Source organism: Sitophilus oryzae, unplaced genomic scaffold (genome assembly GCF_002938485.1).
Source record: "Sitophilus oryzae breed Bouriz unplaced genomic scaffold, Soryzae_2.0 scaffold_1508_pilon_pilon, whole genome shotgun sequence".
In the NCBI taxonomy this organism is placed as follows: domain Eukaryota; kingdom Metazoa; phylum Arthropoda; class Insecta; order Coleoptera; family Curculionidae; genus Sitophilus; species Sitophilus oryzae.
Genome location: NW_022146179.1, coordinates 2,024,917 through 2,038,143, shown reverse-complemented (window position 1 = coordinate 2,038,143; position 13,227 = coordinate 2,024,917). Strand labels below are relative to the sequence as shown.

The 13,227-nt window shown below is 33.3% G+C and overlaps 1 protein-coding gene across 2 annotated transcripts; it reads right to left on the bottom strand.

The window, feature by feature from the left end:
* Positions 1-3,961: 3,961 nt before the first annotated feature.
* LOC115878389 lies at positions 3,962-10,428 on the bottom strand. 2 transcript variants are annotated; one of them, XM_030894883.1, is made up of 5 exons: positions 10,322-10,428; positions 9,138-9,359; positions 8,185-8,559; positions 7,949-8,125; positions 3,962-4,187 (listed from the first exon to the last, which is right to left on the bottom strand). In XM_030894883.1, the coding sequence occupies exons 1-5, from the start codon at positions 10,389-10,391 to the stop codon at positions 4,159-4,161; spliced, it is 873 nt and encodes a 290-aa protein (XP_030750743.1). In that variant the 5' UTR covers positions 10,392-10,428; the 3' UTR covers positions 3,962-4,158. The 2 variants fall into 2 exon arrangements, with proteins under 2 accessions (XP_030750743.1, XP_030750741.1); XM_030894881.1 differs by lacking the exon at positions 3,962-4,187 and having other exon boundaries at positions 7,896-8,125.
* Between the last annotated feature and the right edge of the window lie 2,799 nt (positions 10,429-13,227).

Here is a 13,227-nt window from a genome sequence, read left to right as displayed (position 1 = left end):
ATTTTAAAATTTAGTTATTGAATACAGTTATTTTATAGATTTTCTTCACCATTTCACACAATATCATTAACTATAATGTCGTGCGACAAACTACAAAAATCTTCTAATTATATGCAAAGGTTAGGTGCAAAAAAATTTAAAAAATCAGAATTTTACGCCTTTAGACGAGTCGAATTCACGTCGTGGAAGAAATCCTTCAAAAGAACCATTTTATTATTTTTAATGTAATGTTATTATAGTTTGTTCATATTTGTAGTCTTTTATTGTTATTAATCATTGTAAAAATGATGTTTTTCTGTTGTTGAAAGGATTCACGTTTGGCGCTTTTTAAATAAATGTACAGGTTGTGCCCAAAAAATTGGCAACAAATCGAAAAGTATTTTAAAATTTAGTTATTGAATATAGTTTTTTTATAGATTTTCTTCAGCATTTCACACAATATCATTAACTATAATGTCGTGCGACAAACTACAAAAATCTTCTAATTATATGCAAAGGTTAGGTGCAAAAAAATCAAAAAAATCAGAATTTTACGTCTATTATCAAGTTTCATAAATATACAGGAACTTTTCTCAAAATATCAATAATAAAAAAGTTTTTCCTCTTGTAAAGACAATCCGGGGACACACTGTAGAAAACAAAAAAACATTCAAAGTAACTTTATAGAACTTTGTAAATAATCTGATAACAAAAAATATCTATAAACTATGGTAAGAAGTTGTAGTAACTTATCGTGTCTCATCACTCAGTTTATTATATTTGTCACGCCGCGCGCCGCTGCTCTGTGGGCCCCCTATTTCTTTTGTACAGTTTAGTACAGTAAAACATATTGAAAGAGAAAAAAGTGCCTGATAATATTGTGAAAATTATCAGAAAGCTAATTATCGATAACACAACTCAAGTGAAAGCAGGGAATAATCTAACACGAGACATACCAACGCCAAGAGGCATTAGACAAGGAGACAGCCTTAGTCCCTTCTTATTCAATCTTTTAATGGACATCATCATACAAAAGGTGACCTCGATGAAAATCGCGGAGACAGAGTACGATATGCAGAGACACAGCTTCATAAATTCTATCAAGTAGTAAGCCCAGAATTAAATATGATTATCTCCACAGAAAAAAAAAACTACCTACTTTGTCTAAAGAGCCGGTAAGATGCAAACTGGTAGTAGAGAAAACAAAAAGTATGTATCACAGTTCAGATACCTAGGAATAGATATGTCGCACTACTATGATCCAGAGAAACATCTGAGAAGCCAGATAAACAAAGCAACGGCCATGTCAGGATGTCTGAGACAAATAGTGTGGACAAACCCCTTTATACGAACAGACAGTAAAATTAAAATTTCTCTTAAAAAAAAAAGATCTGCATTAGACCAATAATGACATATGGCATAGAAATCCGAAAGGAAACAAACAAGACCCGAAGCATGTTAAGAGTCGCTGAAATAAAGAACCTAAGAACCATAATGGGGAAGACTAGAAGAGACAGAATTAGAAACACAAATATCAGACAACAATGTGAAATACAAGACGTAGTGAGATGGGGTAGGCAAAGAAAAAGACAATGGTTCGCACACGTAAAACGCATGGAAGAAAGCAGGCTACTACGCATAGCTCTTGAAGGTGAACCCATGGGTAAGAGACAGCCAGGAAGACCTCCAAAAAGATGGAAAGACAGTTGGCAGTCCATCTCCCAAGAACTCCTACAGAGGCAACCTTAAAATTAACAGATGGACTAGATATCAAATAAGTAAAAGAAGAAGAATTTAGTACAGTGTCCATGAGCTGTTGTGTGTTTGTTTCTTCTTCAGGCAGCCCTGCTGTACAGCAACTGTTCATATGCACCGGATCTTTTTTTTAGTGTGTTGGTGTTTACGCTCTTCCAATATTTATACTTAATTATGCTAAGATATGAAGCAGGGTAGTTTAAAAAAAAATATATAGACCATATCTAATCAATACTATGTGTAAATATTATTATTTCATGCTTTTATTGCACATAATGAAACAAATATCGACAACTGATAGAAAAATAGTCATACATTTTTAATCAGAGATATACATACATTTTGTCGATATATATGTGACCTATAATTTAATATAGATTACCATATACATATTATTATTAAATTATTTTAAAAAACCAAGCACAATATTTTCCTGAAAGTATTGCATAATGCGGTATCACCCTAAAAAATGAGAGCGATGCAATTATTTACTCATTATATTTGAGTATCTGATACACTTTTCTTTTTCTGTTAAAACTAAATAAAAAGAATGCCGTTTTAAATCAACTATAGATTACTTTTCCTGTTATTTTTTGTATGTCGTTTGTCGGAATAATGTTTTTGTCGAAACAATTCTACTTGAAAAAAAACAAATGAAATTAAAAGTATATTGGCAATATTGTAATATTACTCTTAAAGCAAACTTTTTTTACAACACTGTAAAGGCGGGCGGCCACTGCGAGCGAAACTAAACTAAGCCAAGCGAAGATAAGATTTGTAAAAATCAGCTCCCATACTTTTAAATGCGTCAGCGACCACTTGAGCGAAACTAAACGAAAATATATGAACGAAGATTCGAATCGTAGTTTAGTTTCGCTCGTTTTAGTTCATGACAGGTTCCAGCGAATTTTTCGCAGCGATTAGTTCTATGATAGCAGAGATACAATACGAAAACGCAGCTAACTTAGGTGTCTACTGAGCCAAAATCGTTCCCAGTGGCCGATGAAACTTATTTTCGTTTAGTTATCGTTTCTTTCTATATTCTTAGCTTAGTTTAGTTCCGCTCGCAGTGGCCGCCTGCCTTAAGTGTTGCATGTATTTATTAAAATATACCAATTTTGAAGTGAACTTCTTCCCGCGCGCTGGGAGTAAAAGTTCAAGGCCGTGACACACGAGCTCGCCAGGGCAAAGGTTGAAACGAATTTGGAGCGTCGTATCTCGGGCCCTATGTGAGCTAGGGGGCAGAAACTCAGAATGTAGATGGGGCTCTTCGAAATGTATTTTTCATGACATTTTGACGACGTTTCGTGCACTATGAAACTTTATCATCAATGGCGAAAAAATCGTCTTCTGATTTAAATGAAATTTAGTATGTCTATATATTGGTCCAAAGCCAACTTGACCGTGGACGAAACGTGTTAGAGAGACAGTTAGTTTTGATGTAAGAAACGTCATAAGTTGATGTCGCCTGATAGCGACCAACTTTGGTGGGTAGGCTATGTGAGCCACGGTGTACACGGTCCTACCCTGCAAAGTTGGATTCGACGATTTGTTTACATCTTCATCAGGGTGGGACTAAGGATTTGATATTGAAGAAAAATGTGGGTCGATTTCGGCATAATTGGGAACGGGCTTCAGGATGACGCCCTGAAGTTCGACATTTCGAACCAATGCCTCTAAATGGACGAAATCGTCAGGATTTTTCTTAATTAGAGTCCTCAGATAGACAGACGGTCGTTTTAATACAAATTTTGTGAAAGTGAAATCAAATTACTTATCAATTTTTTTTTCTATTTTTTCAACATTTACTAAACTTTTTCAAACATGTCCTGCAATTCCTTCAATTAAATAGCTGTTAGTAAGAAGATTCACTTCAAATATGCGCACATAGTGCAAACACGATTTTTTTAAAACTCTTTTTCATAATTTCTACTTTAATAATAATTATAGTAGTAAGTAAGTAGACAAGACTATATAAATTACTTCATTTCATTTAATGTCTTATTCTTTTACAATTTACAATTGCTTCAGAATTTACACTTTATTTAATCACTTAATTATATTATTCGATTAAATGAAAACAGTTATATAATCGAATAGTTACTTATACAATATTATAATTAATATAAACAGAAATATTAAAATGACCTCATACCCTAAAACAAAGACACGTTAAATTCGAACTAATGGGGGAACAAGGTTAGCGAGGAAATAGAAAATCGATAAAGACCATATATGAAATTACTTTAATATGCCTTTTTATTATAATTTGTTTGACGATAGAACAATGTCACATTCTTTTTCATAAAGAAAAAAGGGAGTAAACATTAGTATATTTTGTAAATTATAGTGTAAACAGTTTTGTTTTATTTGATGTTATGTTCCATTGATCCAAGATCACGGTCATATTTAATGAACCCTGTCTTATAACGTTAGATCTCCATTTAGCAAACCTGGAAAAAAACATATTTATTATTTTTGTCTAATTTTATTAATTTTTGAAGCGAGTTAAAAACATCTCGTTAGCGGTATAAAATAAAAAAATATTCTAAAATAGAAATAATTTTGCAACCATCCTTCAGTTCTATGGTGTATTCAGAAAAATTAAAAACTGTTGAAGAAGGACCTCCAAAGCATATTTTGAATATTAATACTAAGTTAAAATCGTGTATTCGTCATTTTAGTGAAAATGTTTATACCGTGCTGGCAACTGTTACATTTGGGTCGGTATTTACATGTGTGGTAGTAAATCGCATAGGGATCTTATTAAGTCGGAGTGAGAGAAATGCGACCGACCGACGCGACGCGCGACGGTGTGCTGTTGCGGCGTTGCCAATACGCCTTTCCCTATCAAGTAAAGTAAAATCACGATCGCAAACCGCTTATTTTTAAAATACTTTTTTTTCAAGAGATAACTAGATAAAATCATTAGGTTTGTAATGTTTCTGAGCGTCTGAAATGGAATTATAAGGATATCGTTAGGGTGTCATTTTTTATAACGAGAAAACGTCAGTAATCGCGATAATTTAAAAACTCAACTTTTTAACATATTAACAGGCCATAACTCAAGAACCACTAGATATTGAAACTTTTTTATCTTCAAGATGGGATATTTTACAATATGTTTACATAAGAAAAATTCGATAAGGTTGTTTTTTCCATTCAAAAATTGTAAACAATCCATCCATTTACTTTTAGAGCATAGCAATTTTCAGCAATCGTGTAATTTTTTTATTGATAAAGATTTTCACATACTGTCTACAAAGAAAATAGAGCAGAAATATTAACAAAGTTCTTGAAAAAACTACAGTCTATTATCTATTATTTCTAATAGATTTCGAGATATCGATTTTTGAATTCAGAGTTCTAATAGCGCGGCCACTATCGAACACCCACTCAATTCCACTTATTTTTACCAAAAATGCAAGTGTTTCTAGCTTGCACTTAAAAAAATTTAAGCTATAGGGAAAATTACACGACTCGTTAATAAATAAACAAATCAAGTATCACGAGACGTAATTAAATCGTGAAGCTGAGCGCATGACGTACACCTTTCCCTAGAACTTTAAGTACTGACAGAGGTATTGATTGGGTCGACCGGTCAACTGCGACAAATCTGCTATATCCCCTTTCACGTCTCTTAGCGATGTGCACAGTTTCTCGGTTTATTTCATACGTTTGGCTGTCCTCTCTTTGTTCAGTACAACGTGTTTACTGTCCTCTCTTTGTTCAGTACATTATAAACGCCATTGTACTCTTCTTACATACGGAAATCTCGACCCAAGACTAACCTTTGCCAGTCCTTAGTAAAAGTGAACACTGGTTATGTAGTTGTAATAAACTCAATAAACTTTTTTGTTGACCTTGTTTACTATTTTATCTAATAGATATACCTTAACAGCTTTGTTTTTTACCTTAGCTTTAGTTCTTTTTTTAAATTGGTTTGATTATCTTTTTAACCTGTTACATTTTTTGTATAATTAATTTTTTTAATTATAAAATTAAAGACTAAACTTTAAAAAAGAAGAAAAAAACTTAATTTTATTGGTAAAATATTAATTGCAGTTACTTATTACAACCCCTTGTATTGACGCCACGCTACACCGCTGTTCCAGGCATATTGTAAAAAATATTTATGAAAATCTTAAATTCAAAACCCGATAAAAAGTCTTTTATCCAACAACCACTACTTATACAGACATTACTCATATGTATACATGCATATAAAATAAATAGTAACACACGCGTGAGTTTTTGACGTTATAACAAACTAGTGGTGTTATGAATTCCCTATCATATACGCTACGAGACTTGTCTGGCAGTATTTGTGCTGTAGCCGCCCCTGCCTGGTTAATAATTCCTTACAGAAGATCTTCCTGAATTATTTTTCTTTAAAATCTGACTTGCTGGTTGATAATTCACTATTTTATCGTTAAAAAATCGCGATTTATCCAAATGACGTCATAATGTCAGTGCTATTTATTATTTGCAAAAAAAAACAAAAAAACCCACATCTATATTGCATAGTAACATAAACGCACCCTAATAATTTAATTCGCAACAATGAAAGTAGAACTGGTAGATCCTTTTAAATCAATTATTCTTTAGAGATTGGACATGAAACAGTTCTGCTGTTGGATAAAATTTTGTATGGCACTCGCGTGTATAACATATAAGTCACTTGTGAAAATTAGCCCTCTCGGCATTTAAAAAAATAATAATAAAATACACATTTCCCAACGTGATTTATACAGGGTGGGCCACTGAAAACTTACAATGGCTATAATTTTTAAACCAAAAAAGATATCAAAAAAATAAAAAATACCGTTTCTATAATATCGGGGGGGGAATATATATGACGTATTTTTTGAACCACCCCGACCTACCCCTTAGGAGGCACCCCTACTCACTTGAAAATCTTAAATGGCAACACCCCACTTGTGGCGTCTTTTTGGAAAACTCATGAAAAATGCTAAATGATGACCATAAAGTTTTTAGGGTGAAATTGAAAAACTACCCTTACACGAACAATTAGGTGGACATTAATGAAAAAGATGATTTTTTCAGCATAAGTTACAAATTGGGACCCAGCTAAATGAAGTATTTCTCAAACCACCCCAACCCACCCCTAGGTGGCACCCCCTCACTTCTATTCTCAAGATAGCGATACCCCACTTGTGACACTTCTTTGGAAAGCTAATTGAAATTGCTAAAAGATGGTCATACAGACTTCAATTTAATTACTGGTTAGTGACAAGAAATGTAGGTGTGACAATTTGAAAGAAATTTAAAATGATAATTTATTTTAATAATTGCTCAAAATGACAGCCGTTTTGTTCCATACAAAAATACGAACGATTTTCAAATTCTTCTCTCACTTTTTGGAAAGTTTCTCTCGGAATATTTCGACATGCTTCAGTTCTCCTCTGCCGCAATTCTTGCAACGAACCTGGTTTTGTCTTGTAGACTATGGATTTAGTGTAACCCCACAAGGAAAAGTCTAAAGGAGTGAGATCAGGTGACCTTGGCGGCCACTCGATTAGACCCCTTCTGCCAATCCATTGCCTTGGATAATATTTATCCAACCACCGCCTTGTGACAATAGAATAATGCGAAGGAGCTCCATCTTGCTGAAAGTGTATGAGGTCTTCATTAAGAGTTATAATAAATTTCTTTGTACCAGCTTTTTTTTCTCGCAATGGTTCATGGATACAAAAATAATTCATTCTATTGATTTTGACACGTTTTGACATTTTTGTTTTATTTTTAGGCTCTATTTTTTTTCGTTCTTTTTTATGACAGTCGTTCAGCATTTTTTATTCCCCCTCGATATTATAGAAACGGTATTTTTTATTTTTTTGATATCTTTTTTGGTTTAAAAATTATAGCCATTGTAAGTTTTCAGTGGCCCACCCTGTATGTAATACCCTGTATGTAACACACTAGTACCATAAATAAATAAATAATAAATATAAATATAAATAAATAAAAAATAAATAATAAATATAAGATAATACAAAACATTATTTGTATAATGTTTTGTATTATCTTTTGTTTGTTTGTTTGTGTACCTTTTTTTTTTTACTTTGTTTGTTAATTTACCTTTGTCCACAAATTGAAAAATTTTTTGACAATAAAGGCATTTATTTATTTATTTAAATAACTATTTTGAAACACTAGGTAACCCTGTTTAAAGCACTAATTTTATATTTACCTGACACATTAAACAAAGACGATATTCCTTGTTCAATCTTCTTAATGGCTCCATTTGCATTAAAGCCAGATATCAGGCCGTCAGTGTAATTCAAATCAAACAAATTTCCTTTAAATGTACCATTATAACCGAAGAGCGTCAATAGATTTTGAGATAATATAGCTGTTCTGTTTTGAACTAAATGATTATGAATTATTAAGAAACAATAACAACATTCAAATTAAAAAAATACTTACAATTAATGATGGTAACAAATTTCTTATAAAAAAGTGCAAATAGTGAATTTTCTTGGAGTAAAGCCTGAATTCCCCGATTATCAGATATGAAGCCTACGAACTTCTGAATTAAGAAAAAAAATATCGGATATTCTCCAGTGAGATTTAGGAATGGATTTCCTATTGTTGGTATTGACGAATTGGTACAATTGGTACTGTTGATAGGTAGCGTTGGTTCTACGGTTACATCGATGGAAGAATCATTGGTAGAACTGTTAGTCGATATAATGCATGAAGAAATGTTGGCAGAACTGTTTCCAAATGCTCCTGGGAGAATTTTGGGTAACCAACTGTAGATCAGTTCAAGTTCCTTACTACCATTGAAGATCGAAGCAACTAAAATTGAAAGAATTAACATAACGATTCGAGAATTAACAGACGACTCCTAAATTCATTTACATAACCATATTTTTTTTTAAATGTCTATATCTATCGTGGCGGATTCATCTCTCCAAAATAATCCTTTATGGGTATTTCGCCACTGCACTGCAAGAAAAATCTACAAAATAAAATACTTATTTTTTGTAAACACTTCTGCGTTAAACGTAAACGGACACTCCTTGTCAGAAGTTATGTTTACAGTAATACAAATTTGCCTAACAAAGAAAAAAATGCTTAACGTTTCGGAAAGTTTATCTCTTTCCGTCGTCAGAAGCAAAAAAAATACAAAGAATAAAGAAAAAAACTATTTAAAATATTTAAATTCAAATATTCGAGAACACTTTACTTTTTTTAAAACAGATACGTCTACAAGAAACCGTTGACGTTCTTGGAGTGCAGTGGCGAAATACCCATAAAGTATTATTTGGTTAATTTGGTATTATATTTTATTGGTATTATTGGATTTTTTTGGTTAATTTTTTTCCCAGACCTAAGAAAGAAGCAGTTACTTGTCTAATTAAAGGGGAAATTACCTGAAAACAAGGGCAAATCGAAGCAATAGGATCCACAAATTGAGTGATTCGAACTTCTTTGTTTGAAAGGCTTGGCATGAGGGCTACGATGCAACAAATGATGGTATCTCTCCTTATGTGACTTGTGCTTATCTTCTTCATTACTCTTGTGATGCAAGTGACGACCTTTAGGGTGATTCTCGGATTCTACATGCTTCCTAGCCTGGTGAGATTTAGCTGTGTCTGTTACATATTAATACAAATTAATATGTGTTCAGAATTATAATCTTATGTTGAATAAAGATTTGAATAATTTAAAACTTTAACCCATTCAGTCAAGTATGGATATGTACCATATGAATAATATCCCCTATCATCAAGCGGGCAAATATTTTGACAGTTAAACAACTTGAAATGTAATTCTGTCATCGTCGAAAGCACGCTCGATCATAAAACTTTTTGATTATACTGTACGAATTTTATGGATTCTATTCAGACGGCTAGGATTGACTGTTCATCTATTTTTTAGGTGTTTATTATTAATAAGAATACTTTTAGAAAGTTTTAGAAAAAATGTAATGTTATTGTTTATGCACTGTATGATCGAAAAAAATCGGCGTCCAGTTGGCTGGGAAATGACGATCGATGACATTTCCCATATACATTTACATATAAAATGACAGCAATCTTCATTTCATAGCCATCTCTGACACCATTTTCTTCGATAATACGGGGTTTCAGATATCTGCTTTAATACAGAGTGTCCCAGACCCAGAAATAAGTGCAAGTATTTTAAGGGGTGGTAGATCTCGATAAAAGAAACATATTTTCTCTTTATCGTTTTTCAAATAGGTCCAAAATAACGGAGTTATTTTACTGTGAAAATTCCCCCCTCCCCCCAAAAAAATTGCCAAAATTTTGAGAACCACTGGATATTTTCTGGATTTTCTTTCTTGTAAATTTAATCTACTACCTATGTTGCCATATTATCAAGAAATTATGTTTTTTAACTAAAAACTATAAAAAATTCCAAATTTTTTTTCAAAAAATCCCGAATTTTCAAAAAAAAAAATTGCGAAAAAAACCTCATAGGCGTGTTTCTGGGGTTGAACTAGACTACCAGTTAAAACACTTGCACTTATTTGTGGGATACCCTGTATTGTATTGCAAAAATGTGTAAAAGGCAAAGTAAAAGGAATATTTACCAGTATCTGAACCTGCACTAACTACTGAAAGCAATATGCCAATAACTAAAATCAAAGCTATTTTAAGCATTTTTAGATAGAATGCAACTGCGTTTTCTTATCGCGTGCTTATATAGAGTTATAAGGAATTTTTAAAATGGTCGTAATTATTTTAGAAATATTGTTGTTATTTTAACTGTGTGCTCCTTATAGTATACGTATCAGTTTTAAAAATTTAAATTTATAATTACATACCTGCTGTAAAAGCTTCTTTCCATAGACAGACATTAAATAAAACTTGCAATATTTAAAAAAAATTGTGCGTGCACTATGTGAAGTGAAACTTCTGTCCGTCTCACCCCGATGAAGATATAAGCGAAACGTCGTATCCAACTTTGCAGGGTGGCACCGTGTGCACCGTCGCTCACATAGCCTACCCACCAAATTTTGTCACGATCGGACGACATCAACTTTTGACGTTTCTTACGTCAAAATTAACTGTCCCAGTGACACGTCCGATCTATCGACATAACAAATTTCATTTAAATAGGACCATTTTTCGCCATTGATGATGGGGTTTCATAGTGCATAAAACGTCGTCAATATATCATAAAAATACATTTCGAATAGCCCCATCTACATTCCGAGTTTCATCTCCCTAGTCACATAGGGTCCGAGTTACGAGCCCAAGATCGTTACCACTTTTCCTCTCGCGAGCTCGTGTGTCACGGCCTTGAACTTTTACTCCCATCGCGCGTAAAGAAGTTTCACTTCAAAATTGGTATATTTTAACAAATTCATACAACACTTACAGTGCAGTGAAGTAAATTTATTAACAAAAAATTTGCTTTAAGGGTTATGTTACAACATTGCCAAAATAATTTTAATTTAATTTATTATAAATAATAAGAAAAATGTACAGGGTGGGTCAAATTAGACGCTTTTAAATGGAAACACCCTTTTCTATAGGAGATAGACAAAAACTAATATCGGTGTCGGGAGCTCAATTTTTATCAAAAACATGATGGTGAAAACCGCATATCGATATCTGTTACCGTTTCGGAATTACGGGGCGATTTTCAAAAATATGCATTTTTAACAAATCGCTGTAACTTTTTTGCTATGGAAAATTTTGTATTTATATGAAAACATTTTCAAAGCACCTTTTTACGTAGAATTTAATGGTTTAAGTATAATTTTTTTAAAATTGATAATTTAAGAATTATCAACAGAAAATTTGATTTTTTATATAGAACACCCTGTATATTTTTAATTTATTGAAAATAATTTAAAATTACCTTTCCAAAAATATAACACACTTGATATTTTGCTCGATTTCTCTTCGAAATATAGAGTATATAAAAATTCGCCCGCTTTAAATAAGTAGGCTTTGAACGGCACCGGCTGTAATGCAAAAAAATTCTAGCTGTGAGCATCAATTAAAACGAAAATAATATAAACGATACGTGATGTTATCTGCCTACCGCACTCTGGACATTCAAAAATCTCATTGCTTTGGTGTCTCTTTACTATTTGGTTGTCGCTGTTAACTGAGTTTACAATTCTTCTCCATTGAGTTCTATTGTGAGCTGCTTCTTCCCTCTCATTCTGCATGTTAATCTCATTTATATTTTCGTGGAAAATGTCCTTGTACCTTTTGTGTTGTCCACCCGGCCTCCTCTTACCAAGCAAGCTCACCGTAAAGCAGAGATTTTGGTATGCGGTTTTCTTGCATTCTGCATACGTGACCAGTCCATCTTAAACGGGATTTTGTAACCATGACTTCGATACTCTCGCAGTTAGCTTTTTCAAGGACCGATACGTTTGAGACATGATGGAACCACCGGATTCTTAAGAGTTGTCTAAGGTATTTCTGCGTTGCAACTTGTTTAATGCGTTCATGTGTCGGCGGTACGGCATGCGGCACCCAGGTTTCGCTCCCATATAACAAGGTGGGGATTAGAATTGCTCGGTACACTGCAAGTTTCGTTTTTGTACTCAAGTCATGATTGTAGAAAATCCTGTCTTTTAATTTCCAGAATGCTCTTGAGGCACTGCTAATCCAGTGCTGAATTTCCGAGTCGATATTGGCCTTTTCCGAAATCAAACTGCCGAGGTAATTGAATTCCGCTACATATTCCAATAGTTCTTCTCCAATTTTAATAGCATTATTGTGATATTCCAGGGGAGTGCACATGATTTTGGTTTTGTCGATGTTCAGTTTAAGGCCCAAAGCCTCGTATGCCCAGGTATATGTGTTTACCATTTCTTGTAATTGTTGTAACGTGTTTGCAATTAGAGCGCAATCATCAGCGTATTGAAGTTCTGTGATGAATTTTGTACGTGTTTTTTTATGTTGAACAGACCGCCGTCGTGTCTGTGTCTAATGCCCAATCCCCTCTCCTACAGTTTGCTATCCACTATAATGGAGAGCGCTGCCATGAATATGTTGAATAGGAGAGGCGCTAAGACACATTCCTGCCTGACTCCTGTATTTGTCAGGAAGGGATCGTTCAGTGATCCATGATGGCTTTTACACACTGTAAGAAATTTGTTGGGTACTCCGAACTTTTTCATAATTGCTCAAAGTGCATCCCTGTTCAAAGAGTCGAAGGCTTTTGTTAGGTCGATGAATGCAACATAAAGTTACTTTATTATCAAAACAGTACAATTAATACAATTAGGTGAAATAATTTTTCGTTCAGTTTTGAGGAAATATTGACAGAATTGGCTTCCAAAAATAATTCTTTCAATATAATTTCACTAGCTTTACATTTATTTTAGTGTAATATCCACTGCTGGACCTACCATCTACATTTTCATCGTTTTTGATACATCATAATATTTCCTAACTCATGCTAATTATAAACACACAAGGGTTGTGTTCATAGTGTTAAAAATTAAAAGTTGTGTTTTATATTTTGCAT